At 42.1% G+C, this 20,809-nt stretch overlaps 1 protein-coding gene and 1 pseudogene across 1 annotated transcript in view; one reads left to right on the forward strand and one right to left on the reverse strand.

Annotated features, from left to right (window-relative positions):
* The first annotated feature begins 1,059 nt into the window (after positions 1-1,059).
* Positions 1,060-20,809, forward strand: part of CCDC158 (coiled-coil domain containing 158) — a 74,407-nt gene continuing 54,657 nt past the window's right edge. The window contains exons 1-3 of the mRNA XM_075997801.1: positions 1,060-1,233; positions 13,220-13,362; positions 20,467-20,684. Of these exons, the coding sequence (XP_075853916.1) occupies positions 13,293-13,362; positions 20,467-20,684 (288 nt within the window). The 5' untranslated portion in view covers positions 1,060-1,233; positions 13,220-13,292. The remainder of the gene's footprint in view (positions 1,234-13,219; positions 13,363-20,466; positions 20,685-20,809) is intronic.
* LOC105860429 (endoribonuclease LACTB2 pseudogene) lies at positions 12,223-12,858 on the reverse strand (annotated as a pseudogene).

Raw genomic sequence — 20,809 nt, forward strand, 5'->3', positions numbered from 1 at the left:
CGGGCCGGGCGGGCGGCGGGGGCGATGGGGGCCGAGGCGGGCCGGGCGGGCGGCGGGGGCCGAGGCGGGGCCGGGCGGGCGGCGGGAGCGATGGGGGCCGTCGCGGGGCCGGGCGGGCGGGCGGCGGGGGCCGAGGCGGGCCGGGCGGGCGGCGGGGGCGGCGGGGGCCGAGGCGGGCCGGGCGGGCGGCGGGGGCCGAGGAGGGGCCGGGCGGGCGGCGGGAGCGATGGGGGCCGTCGCGGGGCCGGGCGGGCGGGCGGCGGGGGCGGCGGGGGCCGAGGAGGGGCCGGGCGGGCGGCGGGAGCGATGGGGGCCGTCGCGGGGCCGGGCGGGCGGGCGGCGGGGGCCGAGGCGGGCCGGGCGGGCGGCGGGGGCCGAGGCGGGCCGGGCGGGCGGCGGGGGCGGCGGGGGCCGAGGCGGGGCCGGGCGGGCGGCGGGAGCGATGGGGGCCGTCGCGGGGCCGGGCGGGCGGCGGGGGCGGCGGGGGCCGAGGCGGGGCCAGGCGGGCGGCGGGGGCCGAGGCGGGCCGGGCGGGCGGCGGGGGCGGCGGGGGCTGAGGCGGGGCCGGGCGGGCGGCGGGGGCGGCGGGGGCCGAGGAGGGGCCGGGGGGGCGGCGGGGGCCGAGGCGGGGCCGGGCGGGCGGCGGGGGCGGCGGGGGCCGAGGAGGGGCCGGGCGGGCGGCGGGGGCGATGGGGGCCGTCGCGGGGCCGGGCGGGCGGGCGGCGGGGGCCGAGGCGGGCCGGGCGGGGCGCGCAGGCGCGAGAGGGTCTGTGCGCGTCGGCGAGCGGGAAGGGCACTGCGGGGACCGCCGTGGAATGGGCTGGCACGTCGGTCGGGGTAGGAGCGGCGCGGGACCCGTGTCGGAGGCTGAGGGAAAGTGGCCGAGAGTGCGACAGGCGGAGGCCGCGGAGCCGTCGCGGCGTCGGGCTAGCTGGCGGGACGCGGGGCGCGCGGGGGTCCGGGCGGCGGGGCGGCGCGCGAGTCGGGCACGCGGCCGAGCCCCCGCGGCGGCGCCGAGCCCAACGGTCGCCGGCCGCGCGGCGCCGCGGGCCTGCGGGCGCGGGCCGGGCCAGCGTCGGGCGCCGCAGAGGAGGAGCCGCCCCGCCGCGGGGCCCAGGCGCGGAGAGTGGGGAGCGGCCGGTCCCCGCCGCCCGGCCGAGGCAGGTGCGGCCCCAGCCCGCCGGCGCCCCGCCGACATGCGGCCGCTCTCTTAGGATTAGGTGTTGGTCTCAGGTACAGGGGCGGGCGCGGCCTGGGGCCCCGGGACAGGCTGGGCCCTTCTCAGGACCGGAGCAACTCGCCTTCATTTCTTCTTTTTGAGACAGTCTCACTGTGCTGCCCAGGCTAGAGTGAGTGCCATGGCGTCAGCCTAACTCACAGCAACCTCTAACTCCTGGGCTCAAGCGATCCTCCTGCCTCAGCCTCCCGAGTAGCTGGGACTACAGGCATGCGCCACCACGCCCGGCTCATTTTTTCTATATATTTTTAGTTGGCCAATTATTTTCTTTCTATTTTTAGTAGAGATGGGTCTTGCTCTTGCTCAGGCTGGTTTCGAACTCCTGACCTTGAGTGATCCTCCCGCCTGGGCCTCCCAGAGAGCTAGGATGACAGGCGTGAGCCACCGGGCCCAGCTGCTGACCACTTCTTGCTACTTCTCCCAGCAGCTGATGGGGGCAAAAGGGCCAGGGCTTCCACATGTCCCACGGAACAGCGAGGCAGGACTGTTTCTCTGTGTGCGAGGTCATGAGTGGGGTGGAGTATCGGGGTGGTGGGAGAGAGGTCTGATGCTCCCACCTCGGTACCATGCTTGTAGTTTGTAATCTTTTTTTTTTTTTTTGAGACAGAGTCTCACTTTGTTGCCCAGGCTAGAGTGAGTGCCATGGAGTCATCCTAGCTCACAGCAACCTCAAACTCCTGGGCTCAAGCCATCCTCCTGCCTCAGCCTCCCGAGTAGCTGGGACTACAGGCATGCGCCACCATGCCCGGCTAATTTTTTCTATATATATTAGTTGGCCAGTTAATTTCTTTCTATTTATAGTAGAGACGGGGTCTCGCTCTTGCTCAGGCTGGTTTCGAACTCCTGACCTCGAGTAATCCACCCGCCTTGGCCTCCCAGAGTGCTAGGATTACAGGCGTGAGCCACCGCGCCCGGCCTGTAGTTTGTAATCTTGATACTGAGATCTGTTTATTTTGTTGTGGGAGAAATGGTTTTCATGCCGTAGAGATATTATTATACTCCCAAAATAACTTGAGGACAGCAATTTGGTAGGTATGCAAGGTCTTTACTAATGTGCATTTGCAATGAGGACTTGGTGTTGTCTAGTTTGTTAGAGTGGCCCGCTTTAAAACTCTGCCATTTATTAAATAGAGCGTCCTGTGATCCACCTGTCCCCAAGGTAGATGATCCCAAATTGTATGGTATAACAGGCTGAATGATGACCAACCAGAAATATCAAGTCCTTTTCCCAGGAACCTGCCGATGTTATCTTATAAGGGAAAAGGGTCTTTGGATACATGATTAAGTCAAGTATCTTGAAATGGGGAGATTATCTTGAATTGTCTAGGTGGGCCCTAAATGCAAACGTAAAGGTTATAAGAAAGGCAGAGGGAGATTTGATATAGAGAGAAGAGCCGAGCGAAGGCAGTGTGAACAGGAGGCAGCGTTTGGAATGATGTGGCCACGAGTCAAAGAATGCCGGCAGCCGATAGAGCCGGAAGAGGCAAGGAACTGATTCTCTCCAAGAGCCTCCTGAGGGTGTGCAGCCTCCAGACACCTTGACCTGAGGCCTGTGAGACTGATTTTGGACTTCTCATGCCTCCCAAACCATGAGAGAATAAATTGCTATTGTTTTAAGCCACCAAGTTTGTGGTAATTTGTTATGGCAACTATAGGAAACTAATACTTATGGCTGTGCTCATAAATCACACAGCCTCCTCTTTTGATGAGCATTTTTAAACTTTCCAGCTGGGGCATTAGTGGGTGCAGTAGTGCAGACCACTATATATTTTCCTGAAAGGATTTGAATGGGGAATTTGGTAAGCAGATAAAAGAAATTAAATAGTGCATAGGCAAGAGGTAGCCTAGCACTTAAAACAATTTTTTAAAGCACTTAAAAGTATTCCTATTAATATAAGGCTGTATTTGCTCTGGCTAAAGAGAGTAAAGGTAAAAAGTGAGGAAGGCTTGGTCCTTAGCTGGGTCATTATTGGATATCCATCCATCTGTGTACCAAAGGAGAGTTACAGATTTCTGGGGATGAGAGCCAGGCCTGGGGAAAAGAGGGATTGCCGAAGCACTTCCATGTGATTGGGTGTTAAAATGTGGCTGAAAGCAACCTCTGTTCATCTGAATGAAGACACTTCAGAGTCTTTGGGGTGCAAGAAAAAGCAATAATGAGGTTCAACTGATTCACTTCTGGAACTCAGGCAGCTAATTTACACTTTCCACTCTCACTCCCCCAATCTCCTTTCTTTTTAAAACTGCTTTTTGAGGTATAATTTACATACCATAAAATTCACCTATTTTAAGTGTATAATCTAGTGATTTTTCAATAAATTAGAGTTGCAATCAATACCACAGTTCAGTTTGAGAACATTTCCATCACCTAAAAAAGACCTCTCCTACCCATTTGCTGTCAATCCCGATTCCCAACCCCAGCACCAATCCACTTTTGATCATTGGCCCGCTCTAGACTTAGGTTTTAGCCCCATCCTTGGACCACCCCAATGGCTTCATAACTGGCCTCAGCTCCTACTCAGTGTATTCTCTGCCCCGCCACTGAAGGGTCACGGCCCCCGATTCAAACTGCCCAGCGAGTTTCCGCTGCAGCAGGACAAGCGCCCGAATCCTTAGTATATGGTGTTTTCAAGGCCACATGAGCTCTACCCTTGCCAACCTCACCGGCATTGCCTCAGGATAATTTAGGAAAGGAAGCGACAAGCACAGTGTTCTTTTGTGCATGGTGCACAGTTAGCTGTCCGTCAGGAGGCCCCTCATCCTCCCTTGACTACCCTGCAGCCTCACTAGCCTTCCTCAGAGGTTTGTGAGCACTGAGCTCTTCTCAGGGCCTTTGCGTATGGCATTTCCTTTTAAGAACCTGCTCCAGGCCTCTGCAGGGCTGACTCCTTTTTGTCATTCAGTTCAATGTCACCTCTTTAGAAAGGCCTTCCCTAATCTACCCTAACTAGAGTAGCCTCAACTGCATCCCTGTGTATATAGCACTACCTGCGTCATTTTCTTCATTGCACTTAACTGCTCTTCCCTTGGGATCTCCACTGGGAAGAAACACTATTCATAGCACATTGTAAACTACCAAAATATCAACAGCAGCAATTAATATTAATAGTTCTTGAATGCATGCTCTGTGCCAGGCCCTGTGCTAAGTGCTTTGTATGCATGAATTATTTAATTGTAGCTTACCACTTTTCATGTGGGAAGAGTGAGGGGAGCATGTCCTCCAAATATAGTCTCCTATATTATTTTTTCAAAGGCATTGGGCAGTGTTCTTTCTCTTATTAGAATGTTGATTTTCAAGATTGGATCAGTGTACATTGCCGCTACTATTGAACCCCTTTCTCCACATCCCTAAAAACTGAGCTGGAGTGGTTTTTGCTAGGAAGGAAAGGAGGAACAAAAAGAATGGTACAAATAAAAGCAGCGTCTTAAAAGACCATGACCCACTGAGGGCACAGCAAGCAAGACTTCTGCTGGAGCACAGTGTGTGTCAGAGGAGTAGCAGGAGGTGGAGTGCGGAAGGGCGTAGGCCCAATGGCAGAGGGCTAGAGTGCTGGCCTTAGTTCAAACCTCAGTTTTTGAGCAAGATACAGCAAGATGGCTCTGGTTTTAAAGGAAACTTAATGATTTTAAGAAGCTGGAAATATCATTTCGAGGTATTTTGCAGTAGGCAAGAGTTGATGAAAGCATGAAAATACAACAGCAGTAGAATAAACTAGATTTCATATTTAAGGATTCCTTCCTTATTACTTATGACCAAACTTAAGTCTTTTTTACTGAGTTAAAAGATACTATAGAGATGGACTCAACAGAACATGGTGATTAATTGGATATGGGATTTGAATAAATGACATCTGAGAACACTCGAGCAAGTAAGTTTGGTGGGAAGGTAAAGAGACCAGATTTGGGATAAGGCGAATTTAATACAACTGTAAACATATATGCAGAAATGTTCAAGGAAAATAAATTCATTAAAATTTATAGCCAAAAAATTGTAACCGTATAGGATGAAACTTGCTGGAAGCAGTGGAATTATTCCCATCTGGCCTTGTGGATTGAAATCACCTGTGAAAAGTCATATTTTTAGTTAGCTTTTTGCTGACTGTTTTCCACGGGAAATCATAGAATGTCCAACTTGGAGAAGATTTGAGAGATCTTTTAGTTCAACACTCTACTCAAGGAAGGCTATCAGTAGCCATTGGCATCCCAAAAAGTGCTCATCTACCCTAGCTTGAACACTTCACAAGGAAGCCCACCGTGTGCTCTAGTTTTTAGAAAGTCTATCTCCACCTTGAACTAGAATCTGCTTCTTCTGTTCATTAGCCCTAATTCACAGAGAGTATATTCATTCATTAAATCATGAATTAATATGTGGTAACTCCTTACTTAGATGCATCGAGATCCAAAAACCCTGGCTATTTATCATTTCAGTTTAAAATCGGTAGACCTATTTTGATTCCCCAGACAGAAGTTTCTCTATCCAGTGACTTCTCTAACTAAGCACAAGAACTTTTGTCTGGTTAGAAGCGTTCTTCAGGCAGTGAACATCAGTTTAAATTGTCAGAAGGTATTTAGCTGGTCTGTTGAAGTCAGTTTGGACTGTACCTGGAGAAAGGTCAGGTCTGAGAATATAGAGATGGGGTCATATGTGCCTATAGGTTTACTTGATACATTATCTTGATAATGGCAGTAAGATCTGTGCCAATAAGATTAGAATTGGGCCACAAGGGAGCATATAATTGAACACATATTCTTGTAAGAACATAGCCTGGATAAGTGCTATAGACTATTAATCAAAATGCTTTCATATGAAAGGAAAAATAATAGTTCTTGTTGCTGTTGTTATATTTGTGTTTTGGGTGTTTTCAAGATCTTAAGTGATGAAAATGAACTTGCAAATTGAACTTTTTGAAAATAATAAATTTTAGTTAATGAAATGTATATTAATAAGCAAATTTTAAATTTTTTTAGGTATTAATAGAATAAGTGAAAATAAGAATAGTCAGAAATTAAGGTATGTTTTACTTCTAGTTATATTAAAGAATTGTGAACATATAGAACTGATAAACTAATCTATTATATCTATCTCTAGTTTATTTTAGAAAACCTGAGCCTTGAACTTGATGAATATCTAGGATGGAATATCTAAAATATAAAAGCTACAAGGGCTTTATCTCTGTGGTTTTCAGACTATTTTCAATGGAGCCCTCGGTGTTCCATAGAGGTATCTCTGGGGCAGAGAAGAGGATATTTAGCTGGGGCTCAGAAGATTTAAAGAAAAGTTTCTACTGCTTAAAAATGGACTGAAAAGCACAACTGTAATTTTATTTAGCAAAGGTGGAAACTGAGACTCAGAGACATGAAAAGGTTTACCCATGTTCTCATAGTTAATGGATGACAGAATCAAGTTTCCTGATTCTGAGTTCAGTGCTTGTGTGTTGCACCCCTAGTGGATGGGCAGTGAAGCGTGACACAGCTTGACTCTGTGTGACACTGCAGTAGGCCCTGTGTTTAGTAACTGCAGACCAAACCCACTTTCTTTTCTGTTAGTGGACTTACATGAAAGTTACATCTTCTTTCTAGATAAATAAAAAGATACAGCCATTTATGGGAAAGTAAGTTAGTATATATTGCCTAAATTATAATGGCAGTGTTATTATTCATGTTATTACTATCCTACAATGTGATGTACATATATATTGAGGCAGGTCTATACAGGAAGGCCTGCACATGAGCTATGTTGGTTAACCCTTATTCTTTTGGGATATATACTCTTTATCTTATAATCTTACAGAGGTTAAATATTGTTCTCAAGGTGATATAGCTAGTAGATCACAGAATTAGGATTTGAACCCTAGCCCTCAATGACCACATCTAGAGAGAAAGACTGTGATTGAGAAAGTGGACAGTGATAGTGATGTGAACGTAATAAGCAGTTAACAGTGGCTCGGCAGTTCAGTGCTGTCCAACATGAACTGTTCTCCTTATTATGTTTCTGAGACTGTGCCAGCCCAGATATGTTTATTTGGATCAGTCCTGGGGTACTTCAGAACTTCCCAAGGAAAACATACCTGAAGACTGGTTCTAGGGGAGTATGGGTCAATTCTGTAAGGTTTCTGTGGAAGGCAGGGTGGTGCATCATGCTAGGGGCTTGAGTCATTAGTTGATGAATCCAAGAATCTAAATAGAACATACATTGTAAGTAATCTGTACCCAATCAAAATAGGGCTTGGATTCTAAATCAGCTTGCTATGGATACAGTTATCCATTCTGTCATCGTCATGGGAAAGGTCCACCTGAAGCAGCAGCCATAAGAAGTCAAGGTGACTATTCACACTAGGGAAAGTATGAGCTGTACATCCACCATAGCCTTTTGGAATCCAAGGAGAAGGGATAAGAACCCAGGAGATATTTTTAAGCCCTTTAGCCCTGTATAACAAAAACCAGAGCCTATAAATTTCTATACAAAAGTTCCCTCTAGGCTGGGCGTGGTGACTCACGCCTGTAATCCTAGCACTCTGGGAGACTGAGGCGGACAGATTGCTCAAGGTCAGGAGTTCGAAACCAGCCTGAGCAAGAGCGAGACCCTGTCTCTACTATAAATAGAAAGAAATTAATTGGCCAACTAAAAATATATAGAGAAGGCTGGGTGCAGTGGCTCACGCCTGTAATCCTAGCACTCTGGGAGGCCAAGGCGGGCGGATTACTCGAGGTCAGGAGTTCGAAACCAGCCTATGCAAGTGAGACCCCGTCTCTACTATAAATAGAAAGAAATTAATTGGCCAACTAATATATATAGAAAAAAATTAGCCGGATTGCTTGAGCCCAGGAGTTTGAGGTTGCTGTGAGCTAGGCTGATGCCATGGCACTTACTCTAGCTTGAGTAACAAAGCGAGACTCTGTCTCAAAAAAAAAAAAAAAAAAAAATAGAGAAAATTAGCCGGGCATGGTGGCACATGCCTGTAGTCCCAGCTACTCAGGAGGCTGAGGCGGGAAGATCGCTTGAGCCCAGGAGTTTGAGGTTGCTGTGAGCTAGGCTGACGCCACGGCACTCTATCCTTGGCAACAAAGCAAGACTCTGTCTCAAAAAAACAAAGGGCCCTCTATGTGGTCTGTGGTTTCTGAGATCCTTTCTACAACATTCTAATCAAATAACTAGAGTAGAATATTTACATGTTAATAGCTATTACTTGCCAGAAATTTAAGCCTCCTTTTCAATGTGAACCTGTTCATAATTTTAAATTGGGCAGAATTGTTCATAATAGACCTTGGGCATCCCAGAAGAGGCCAAGATCTCACCTCTGTATTTTACTTAGAGATTTAAAACAAACACATGTTAGTTCATGTTATGATCATGACCAAATCAACCAAGTGCAAAGTTTTAACAATTTTATAATTTATTTTTTGCCAGAAATCCTTAATAACTTCACAAGCTTTATGCCAGAAAATAAGAATAATATTTCAATTCTTATAGTGTCATGAAAGTAGAGAAACATTGAATACTTGACCAAATTGAGGATATGGTCAATTTAAAATAATGTAAATCTGAATTACAAATATTTCTAAAACGCAGACTTCACTATTCTAAGGTACATAAAATAACTAAGCAGCATTGGCAAAGAGAGGTACTAAGCATCTTCTTTACAAATAAATGGTTATCTTAAAACTCTTGTTTAAGTAAACAAACCGGTGCTGTCTTCTTTAAACTGTTTTACTAACAAAGAAATTTCCTCGGAAGGACTGCCACTTTCCAATGCTCTGTTATGTTCCGTGATACTGAATTAATGAATTTACTGTATTCGTCATCTTTTGTCAAAGTAAACAGGCATGCTTTCCGCTTACCTTGCTCTTATGTTCTGTTTCCTGCTTTATACTATTTTGGGTATTGGACTAGTATATGATTTCCCAATGCTGGGCTGTGGTTCTACCTGTCCTGCTCGTTTCTTTATGTTTTTCATCTATCTGTAACTTCTAATAACATTACTCAGTAATTTAAATTTTCTTAGTGTCATTTATCATCCTGAAGAATCCCAAAATGCATCATTTTCGTGTGTAAGTAAAATTATACAATAATCATGATGAAATTTGTTTAAATGAGAAGAGCCCCCCCCTTCTATGTAGAACATTCGAATTGCCTAGCAATCTTGACTAACATTCCATTTGTTATAATTCTTTATGGAATGTCTCCCTATTTTCTACTTATTTTCTAAGAAGTGATAGCACGAAACATAGTAAGGTAGAATTTATCTTTAATTGTAGTTTTGACAGATGGCACTGCAATAATCAAAAGAAAGAAAATGTGAGTGAAATAAGGAATTCTGCTCAATCAAAAAGCTCTGTTTAGTTCATAGGTTTTAAAAAAATGTTTAACACTGTATGCTTACAATCATGAATTAATGTAAAAACGATAAGCAGTATGTTATATGCGATCTTCCTCTTTTCATCACTTCAATGGTTTTCACCCATATCTATTTCATTTTTTTAAAAGAACCATTATTTCAATTTACTAATTTGACTTCTTGTTTTTGTTTTCTACCTCAGTTTCTACTTTTATCTTTATTATTTTCTACATGTACTTTCTTTTACCTTTTTAATGTTTTTTTTTTACCTTTTTTATTTAAAAATATTTTTTTATATATTGTGTTCACATATATTTATGGGGTATGTGTGAAATTTTGTTACATGTGTAGAATACGTGGTGATCAGGTCTGAGTGTTTAGTGTATCCATCACCTGAGCATTTATCATTTCTATGCGTTGTGTGCATTTCAAATCTTCTCTTCTATAATAGCTATTTTGAAAAACAATACATTGTTAACTATACTCATGCTACTCTGCTATTAAACATTAGAACTTATTCCTTCTAACTGTATGTTTGTACCCAGTAACCAACCTCTTTTCATGCTCCCCAACACACCCTTCCCACTCTCTGGTATCTGTCGTTCTACTCTCTGCCTCCTTGTGATCTACTGTTTTAGCTCTCACATGTGAGTGAGAACATGCAATATTTGTCTTTCTGTTCCTGCCTTATTCCACCTACTGTAATGACCTCCAGCTGTCCACGTTGCTACAAATGACATGATTTCATTATTTTTATGGCTGAATAGTATTCTATTATATATATGTACCACATTTTCTTGCTCCATTCATCCTCTGATGGGCACTTAGGTTGACTCTATATCCTTGCTATTGTGGACAGTGCTGTGATAAATATGGGAGTGCATGTATCCCTTTGATACACTGGCTTCTTTTCCTTTGGATAAGTGCCCAGTAATGGGATTTCTGGATCGTATGGTGGTTCTATTTTCGCCTTTGAGATATCTCCATACTGTTTTCCATAGTGGCCATACTAATTTGCATTCCCACCAATAGTGTACAAGAGTTCCTTTTCCATTCTTTTGTATTAGAGATTTAACTCATTTATTTTCATTCTTTTATTTTTATTGATATAGGTGTTTAGGGCTAGGAATTTTCTTCTTTTCACTACTTTTAATATGTCTCAGATTCTGATATGTAGTGTTTTCATTATTAGCTTTCAGAAATTCTTTGATTTGTGTTTATATTTCCCTTATCATACAAAAGTTGTTGAGAAGAAGTTATTATTTCCCTTATCATACAAGAGTTGTTAAGAAGACCTTTTAATTTCTGGGTGGAAAGGCCTTTTTAGTTTTGGGATTTCATCTTTGAATTCTAGTTATTACACTGTGATAACACAGAGAATCCAGAGGACGTTGCTTGTAACACTTCTCCTTTATGGAACTTACTGATCTTTTATTTATGTCCTAGAACATGATTGATTTTTGTGAATGTTCCATATACTCTTAAGAGGAAAATAAATTCTCTATTATTAAAGGGTAGTAGTCAACATATAGCCAAAGGTCTACCTTAGTGATTATTTCATCTAAATCTTTTATATTCTTACTTATTTTTTGTCTACTTGGCCTGTCTCATACTAAGTGTCTTGTTAAAGTCTGTCGTTACTGCTGTGTTTCTTATTATTATTGCATCTTCTATACTTTATATTTCATCTAAGTGATTGCTATGGCATATGTTATTATATCTTTATTGTGGAATGTGACTTTTAACTTACAGTGTCCTTTGTCTTATTTAATGCTCTTAGGCTCGAAGAATACTTGCTATGATATCAGGATTTTAACCCACACTTTCTTATTGTTTTTGTGTATCTCTTTATTTTTAGCCTTTTTGAATCTTTGTGTTTTAAGCGTGCTTCTTGTACACAAGATAGAGATTTTTTTTTTATGAGCCCATTTGAAAATCCTTTTCTTTCATTCTTTTTTTTTTTTTTTAAAGAGGGTGCTGTTGTGAGGAGGGTTGTTTGGTTTCCTTGTTTTTTTGTTGTTATTGTTGAGACAGTCTCACTCTATGGTCCTGGGTAGAGTGTAGGTAGTGGTGTCATCATTGCTCACTGGAACCTTCAACTCCTGAGCTCAAACGCTCCTTCTGCCTCAGCCCCACAAGCAGCTGGGACCATAGGCATGTGCCACAACGCCCAGCTAATTTTTTTTTTTTTTTTTTTTTTTTTTTTTTGTATTTTTAGTGGACACGGGGTCTCACTCTTACTCAGGTTAGTCTTGAACTCCTGAGCTCAAGTGAGCTCCCACTCGCCTTGCCCTCCCAGAGTGCTAGGATTACAGGCGTGAGCCACTGCCAATCCTTTTCTTTCAGTAGGCAAGTTAAGTCCCATCACGTTTATCAACAACTGTTATGTCTGGTCTAAACTCTGTCATCTTATTTTCACATTGTATTATTTTGGGATGTAATTACTGTATGCATTATGTCATATTTGCTGTTTATTTGGTGGGTTTTTTTTTTTTTTACTTTTAAAACTTCTTTTGTCATTTAAGAAGATTTGTATTTTTACTCTAGTGGTTACTTTTATATGAATACTTTTTCTAATGCACCTATAAACCCTTGTTTTCTTATTTAACCTTTTACTTCTTGTCAGTTTTAAATAGTATCCTTTGACCACTACCTATTACATTTACAACGGCCATTTTTCAAATGAAGCAAGAGATTATGTTTAGCTATTTTATGTAAATGTTCAGGAATATTCTTGTAAATAATTGTTACAAGCTCCATTACTAAAACTGATTTTTCAAAGTTCTATGGAATAATGCAAGAATTTGCTGTTCTCAGATATTTCTGTCAGAAATGTATTGCAGAATTTTAGCTTCAGCATTATGGATTGCTGGGCCATGATATAGATATATAATATCAATTCTCATTTTCAGTAATTTTTTAGGAAGTTCATATAATCATAGAGGTCTTCGGATACAGTTATTCCTTTCCCCAGGATGCAATCTCCAGAGAAGAGAGCAATTTCCTCTTCTAGGAGGAGAGCTATGTGATCATTACTGTGGCCAGGTGTATACACAGCTCCTAGAGTGGCTCCCTCAGTTTTAATTACATCATTATCTTTCAGATAAACATATTATTATTGCTCTCCATTTCCTAGAATTTCTTCTCCATGAGGATTCCATGGGAGTTTTTTAATACAATAGGTAGAGTCTGGGGCTGGTCCCCACTACGTAGGTATTGGTGCCCTGCAGGGACGTGCCCAACATGTGACTGCACAGCCCTGGGTGCCTGCAGCATGGCAGCCATTTCAGCCACACTGGTGCGTGGCATGCCCAGCTTCCACGGCACAGAGCAACAGTGTGACATTAGCAGAGACTTGAGAAGAACTGCCCCAAACCAGAGCATTAATTACCATAATAATTAAAATATTCATTTTTGATTTTCAAGTTGTCTTGAATAACTCATTTGGTCATGAAAATCAATAATTTTCTCACAATTCTATTCACTTATTAATTTTATGTAATAATAAGGTATTTCTGTATAAATAATTTTTCTAGAGAAAAAATATTACTAAATTCCAAATATTAACAAAGTCAGTTCCTGTTCTTCTGTGAACTTTTTTCACATACTACCTTATTAATAAAGATTGAATCCTTGTCTTTGGCAGACAAGAACCCAAAGAAACAAACAGGGAAGCATTTATAGTTCAAGATCTCTAAGAAGAGGTAGCAATATTTAATATGGAATCAAAACCTTGTGAATCAAATACTGAAGATCTTTTATCAAGTAGTGGCATCACATCCAATGGAGGTATGTGCCCTTTATAAAACAAAAATGAGAAAAAAATCAGAATTTAGCAATCTTCATTATATTCATTGAAGCTGCTGTTTTTAAGTATGTTTTACTTTTAACTGTGTAGGGTACAGACCATGGTCATGTATGTCTACCATATTGTTTATAATTCTACTTTTTGAGGAAGAAAATGCTTAGTTTTTTTAAACTAGCATATCTGTTTTTTAGCAGATGTTTATATCACCTTTTTGTTTGAAAAAGTTTCTGTAGTGAGGCACTTCAGCCTTAGCACACTCCATCATGTTTCCCTAATGCCTTCCCTTCCTACTGTGTTTCTTGGTCTGCCGTAAGTCAGAATTCTGTATCATTTTTAGTTCTTTTCCTCACCTATTTCCACAGCCAGTTGGGTACCAAACCCTGCTCTTTCTACCCTCAGAAATGTCTCTCTTTTTTTTAATTTCAGCATATTAATGGGGTACAAATGTTAAGGTTACGTATATTACCCATGCCCCCCCCCTTGAGTCAGAGCTTCAAGCGTGACCATCTCCCAAATGTTGCACATCTCACTCATTATGTTTGTATATACCCATCCCCAGAAATGTCTCTTGAATCCACTTTTCCGTCTCTGTTCCCATTACTTCTGTTCTGGTTCAGGACCCTATCATCTCTGATCCAAATGATTTCAGTCAAAAGGTAGTAGCCAGGAAGACAGACACAGCTGGAATAAACAGGTGGAATTTAATACAGGGAATTGGTTGAAAGAGTCTCTAAGCCTAAGGGTTGAAACAACCCAGAGATTAGCAGCTGTAGGAAGATACTACCTCCCTTTGGGCTGGAAGGACAATTAGAAGAGGAGCTCCACCAGGCAGCCCGCTCTGCAGTCCTGGGTTCTATGTCCTTATAACAGGACATAGAACCCTGTCTTGGTTCTCTCATCTAGCTCATTCTTTTTTTTTTTCTTTCTTTACTAGTCTGTCTTAGATGCCAGATCCATGTAAGTTTTTCTCCATACCCATACTTCTACCATACCCATCTCCCTTGCCCACCTCCACTCATTCACCTCCCACATAATTATACCCACTACACTCATCATGGGCACTTAGTTCATGGTCTCTTCCTTCTTGAGCACATCATGCTGTAATATGGTCCTCATGGAACACCCATCTGAGATCTAAGACTCACAGCTTCTTGACTTCTTTAATTCTTACCATCTTGAATTACTCTAGCCACCCACTCCTTTATCTTAGATCTTACTACCAAAAACTGTTAGACTTCTGGCTGGGCCTGGTGGCTCACGCCTATGATCCTAGTACTTCAGGAGGAGGCTGAGATGGGAAGATCGCTTAAGGCCAGGAGTTTGAGACCAGCCTGAGCGAGAACAAGACCCTGTCTCTACAAAAAAAAAAAAAAAAAAAAAAAAAAAAAAAAGGTAGAAAAATTAGCTAGTATGATGGTATACACCTGTAGTCCCAGCTACTTGGAAGGCTGAGGCAGGAGGATTGCTTGAGTCCAAGAGTTTGAAGTTACAGTGAGCTATGATGATGCCACTGCACTCCAGCCCAGGCAACAGAGTGAGACTTTGTCTCAAAAACAAACAAACAAGAAAACCAAAAAAAAAGCCTGTTGGACTTTTAAAATCCAACCTCCTATCTCGCAACCTTCTCACTCTCTTATGCCTAGACAGTGCCTATTTTTCTGCCTCATGAAGGTAGTGGTTCTAAATTATGGCCCCATGTCAAAATTACTTTTTGATATTTTAAACATTTAAATGACTTAGATGCACACCTGGAGATTCTGATTCAGTAGGTCTGGAGTGGGGCTCAGGCACCACTGGCTCCAGCTCTGCAAGGGATCCTGATTTACAACAAAGGTTGAGAACAATGGCTCTAGATTCTGCCATTTCCCCCCAAATTACTAACTTCTTCCTATCTGCACTTTGTTTTTTATTATTTATTATTTCAGCCAATCACTTGCTAATATCCTCAACTTCCTTTTCCCTTTATTCTTCTGTTGCATTTGGAAAACCCAGATCCTCATCAGGATTTATACTGGGCTGCTACAAGATTTTGCTGGAGAAAATATACAAATGTGGATTTTCCACCAATTTGCCACCTCAAGGTCATAGTCTCCTATCTCACCTGGATGCTGCTGAGAAATCTTTCTCATGATTTAGCCCGTTTTTTGTTTGTTTGTTTGTTTTCAATGTTCCATAATGCTTATTTCAAAATTATACCATTCTCAAGTCCCTTCCCCTACCACCTTCTTTCTCACTCTTGGAGAACATCCTTTCCTAATCTTTCCAGAAAGTAGAACCTCTTGTGCTGGTCCTGCCCCTCAGGCCCACTGTTTCTTGCATACTTTGCCACTTTCTCTCGTGGCTCCGCAGTAGAGGTCCCTTCTTCCTTCACTACCCTGCTTTATTCCCACCCTACCTCTCCCTCCTCTGAGACCCGGCTCCAGAAATGGTCCCCACTCACTCGTTTCTTTGTGTCCATTCACACTCCTCCATCAGTAAAAACATGCCAAGTCTCTCCCAACCTAAAACCACTAGCAAATACGTATAACACACAAACCAAACAACAATAAAAACCCTTTTTCTCAACCTATGCCTTCATTGTCTCTCCTTTCCTTCATAGCTGTGCCTTCTGAAAAAAAGTCTGATTTCACTGGCTTCATTTTTTCCCTGTCCATTCACTCTATAAGCAACTGCCTAGTGGCTTTTAAGCCCAGTATTCCGATTAAACCACTCTGGCCAATGTGACCAGATTTTCCCTCTTTGCTAAATTCTGTGACCCCCAGCCCCCCGGCTTTTTATTTTGAAAATTGTTCAAAGTTATAGAAAAACTGAAAGAATAGTACAGTGAACACCTATATACTCTTCAACTGGATTCACCAACTGTCAATATTTTATCATATTTGCTTTATCTCTCTATACCTACAATATATACTTCTTTTTGCTGAACCATTTGAGAATGGGTTGAAAGCATCATGATTCAAAACCTGAATGTGCATCTCCTAGGAATAGGATGATTTTGTATATAACCACATCATATCTAAGGCATTCATTATCGATGCAGTATCATCTAATATGTTCACATTTAAATTTCTCCAGTTGTCTTCCAAAAAAGTCTCAGGTATATGTTTTTTAATCTGGGATCCAGTCAAATATATTAAATTGTATTTGGTTGTTTGGTCTCTTTATTGTCTTTAAATCTATAACCATTCTCTCTCTCTCTCTCTCTCTCTCTCACTCTTTCTCATGGCATTGGCTTTAAGAGTTCAGAATAGTTGTATAATATCCCTCATACTAGTTTTTTTCACTATTTCTCATGTTTAGATTCATATTAAACTCATTGGACAGGAGTTTTACATAAATGATATACACTTTTTACAGTGTACATAAGGGAACACATACTACCGCATCCCACTAATTTAAAGTTACATTTTCCCATTTATAATTAGTGAGTAGTCTGTAGGATGTCCTTTGAAACCTTGTGGATAACCTGGTACAAAATAGTCTTTCAGTCAGTGGTTTCCTCATCAACCGAAGATCCTTGCCTGAATCAGTTACTACACTGAAGATTTTCTAGTTTTATCATAGTTCTTATCTGGCATTCTTCAGGAAAGAAAAGCTTTCCTTGTTATCATTATAGATCCACCAATTCTTTATGGTTCAAAATGTGATAGATAATGCATTGCTAACTCCATTGTTTTTGATGCTCAGTTGTATCAAATTTGGCTGGCTCCTTTTAGCTGGCTCCTGTGTCTTTTTTTAATACATGACTCTAGTTTGTTGCTTTCTGGACACAAAATATTCTAGGCACAGCTTGTATTTTGCCTGTTCCCTCAGACCTGGAATCAGCCACTTGGCTGAGAAGCCCTGCTCCTTTTCAAAGGGGATCATACTTGGAAACTGAAGTCTGGTATGCGTATTGCTACTGAGGCGCCATGTGTCTAGGACATTTCAGTGGCTAAAGCTTGGTAATAGATTTTTTTAATCATAAGTTATAAGCACTGATAATTCAAATGCAACCATAGAGATCTTCCTTATCTGCCCCCATTCCATTTTTGTGTCTCCCCTACAGTGAAAACCTTAATTTCCAAAACTTCAAAGTATTTATTTATTTTTTATTTTCGATAATACATGTGAAATTGTTTCAGAAGTATTATAATGCTACCACCATTAAAAACTTACCTACTAAGTAAAGTTACTAAGACTGGCTATATAGTTAGGGTACTTTGTTCTAAAATTATTTGAAGGAATTTTTCTGTGAGGTTATGTTATCAATTTACTTATTCACTTAAGTTTACTTGTTTCTATTAGTCTTTAATTTAATTTAATTTTTTGAATATATATATAACATTTATGTGGTTCAAAAGTAAAAGTTTTATAAAAAGGAATACTGAAGAGAGTCTTGCTCCCATCCCTGTCCTTTCTACCCTTTTCCCACCAATCCCCATGTCCTTGTAGAGAACAATTTTTGTGAGTTTATGTTTTATTCTTCCAGTGTTTATTTTTGCAAAAGTAAGCAAATGTTACACATACACACACACAAATGCAAACAAATGGACATATACTCTTATGTTCCCTTTCTTATACTGAGGAGGAAAATTAACTTCCACCTCTTCAAGGAAAGAATATCAAAGAATATTTGGACATATTTTAAAACCATAGTTTGCCCTCTGATCATAATTTTTTTTTTTTTGAGACAGAGTCTTGCTTTGTTTCCCAGGCTAGAGTGAGTGCTGTGGCATCAGCCTAACTCACAGCAACCTCAAACTCCTGGGCTCAAGTGATCCTCCTGCCTTGGCCTCCTAGCTGGGACTACAGGCATGCGCCACCATGCCTGGCTGATTTTTTCTATATATATTAGTTGGCCAATTAATTTCTTTCTGTTTATAGTAGAGACAGGGTCTCGCTCTTGTTCAGGCTAGTTTCGAACTCCTGACTTCGAGCAATCCGCCGGCCTTGGCTTCCCAGAGTGCTAGGATTACAGGCATGAGCCACCGTGCCTGGCCTTGATAAATTATTTACATTTCTCTCACATGTAAAATACATTCACTCCCTCCCAAGAAGGCTCCTAACAGTCTCATCCTGTTACAGAATCAGCTAACAGCCAAAAATGCTTTATCTAAATGAGGTTTGAGTATGGATGAGGCTCCTCAGCTGTGATTCTTAGGCATAGCTCCTTGAGTGGAGTTCTTCTTAATCTGAAGACCTGCGACACCCAGCATATAATGATAGGGCAGGAATAGGATAGCCACTATCGACATTCCTAGTCAAAAAGGAGGAAGCAGGAATCCATGGGTCTGTCATAATTCTGAAATCTAGCTGGGCACAGATTGACCATTCCTCAGTTGGGGCTCAAAGCTTGGGACTAATTCTCCATGGTGAAGCTAGGTTTGTATTTTGTTTGTATACTGTTATAGGGTTGTGTTTGAAAAGGCTTCCCTGGCTCCCGTGTGGAGGATGGATTGGACAAGGGTAAGATTGAAGGTAGAGAATCCAAGTAGAAAGCTACTGTACTCGGGACTCTCGAGTTTGACTTTGAGTCATTCTTGCTTTTGGATGAAAGGTGGTAGCATGTTTCTAGCTTAGTGGTTTTCTCAGCCTGCTTGTGGAAATTTGGTTTTCTTTCTTTCTTTCTTTCTTTCTTTCTTTCTTTCTTTCTTTCTTTCTTTCTTTCTTTCTTTCTTTCTTTCTTTCTTTCTTTCTTTCTTTCTTTCTTTCTTTCTTTCTTTCTTTCTTTCTTTCTTTCTTTCTTCCTTCCTTCCTTCCCTTCCCTTCCTTCCTTCCTTCCTTCCTTCCTTCCTTCCTTCCTTCCTTCCTTCCCTTCCTTCCCTTCCTTCCCTTCCTTCCCTTCCTTCCCTTCCTTCCCTTCCTTCCCTTCCTTCCCTTCCTTCCCTTCTTTTTTTTTTGTATCTCAACTATCTCTGTCCCTCAATCTAAGCCAGCAGTATTTCTTAAATATAATTCTTAAAAATCTTTGTGGATCTCCTATGAATCTTACTGAGTTTTACTTCTTTTGTCTTCCTTTTAAAATATTGGTATTTCCTCAGAGGATTCTTCGTGATCCTCTTCTCTTTTCACTCTGTACTCTGTCCCCGATGAAGCAATTGACTCCAAGGATTCATTAGAACTCACATGCTGATGATTCAAAGGCCTTATCTTTGAAACAAAATACACTCCTGAACTTTAAGTCCATGTACAGTTTCAAACCTTATTACATGGATGTTTCTGAAGTAAAACCCAACCCAAGAGCCACTCTTTGTTTTAAGAGGCGAGGTCTTTTCACCAGGCTGGAGTGCAGTGGTACCATCACAGTTCAAACTCCTGGCCTCAAGCAATCCTCCCACCTCAGCCTCCCAAAGTGCTGGGATTATGGCATGAGCCACTGTGCCTGGTCTCCAAGAGTCAATCTTGGTGTGTCCCTCTGTCTTAATTGCCACATACATTTCTCAAGTCCATGTCCTTATTTCTATCTCTGCTGCCTCTTGCTTTAGGGAAGGCAGTTTCTTGCCATTTCTCATCAGCATTGTTGAAAGCTTTCTCCTACTTGCATTCTCTAACTTCAGTCTTACCCTCGTCTGATCCATCCTCCATACTGAAGCCAGGGAAGCCTTTTCAAAATACAAACCTGTTATGTTGCTTCTCTACTTTCAAGTCCTTTAATGATTCCCCAGGGCTTTCTAGATGAAATCCAAACTCCTTGACTACAAGGCCCTTCCTGATTTGTCCTACATTTTCATTCTTATATCTGGCCCCTACTTTCCTCCCACCCAGAATATCCGTGCTGTCTCAGACCTCCTTCCCACCTATAATCATGGTGCTCCCACTGCCTGGAATGTCTTTCCTTCTCTCGTGTCCTCCAGACTGGTTAATTCTTCATAGGTACTTGAAGCCTCATTTAGCTTCAGGTATCCTTTGATGTCCCTTCTGCCCTCAGTCTGTTCCTCCTTTGTACTTTGTGTTTCTCTCAGAGTTCTTACTACCCTTTCACTTGTTTGTTTTCCCCATGAGACCTCAACTTCTTCAAGGTTCAATAAGGAAATCACCTAGCATAATGTTTGCCACAAAATTATTTTATGAAAAAGTTAACTAATGAATTCTTTAATATTTAGGTTCTTCAAGTCCATTTTTTGTGTCACCTGTTCGTGGCACAATAATTGAAAACACATCTTCAGCTGGGACTTTGACACAAATTCCTTTATTCCCTAAATATGAAGTGGAACTTGATTGTCATAGAAAAATCATCCCTTACCCTGGAAAGGAGCACATTGAACGTGTTTTGGAAGAATATTCACATCAAGTCAAAGATTTGCAGAGAAGACTGAGTGAAGTGAGTTGCATCTTCTCTTGTAGTCCCCGATGCCATTTTGGGGACAACAGAGGGGGCACATTGCCTTGTGAATAGAACCTAAACGTCCTGGAAGAAAAAGTTAACAGTAGATTTATTGGTTAAAC

The sequence above is a fragment of the Microcebus murinus genome, chromosome 26 (assembly GCF_040939455.1).
Source record: "Microcebus murinus isolate Inina chromosome 26, M.murinus_Inina_mat1.0, whole genome shotgun sequence".
Taxonomy (NCBI): Eukaryota; Metazoa; Chordata; class Mammalia; order Primates; family Cheirogaleidae; genus Microcebus; species Microcebus murinus.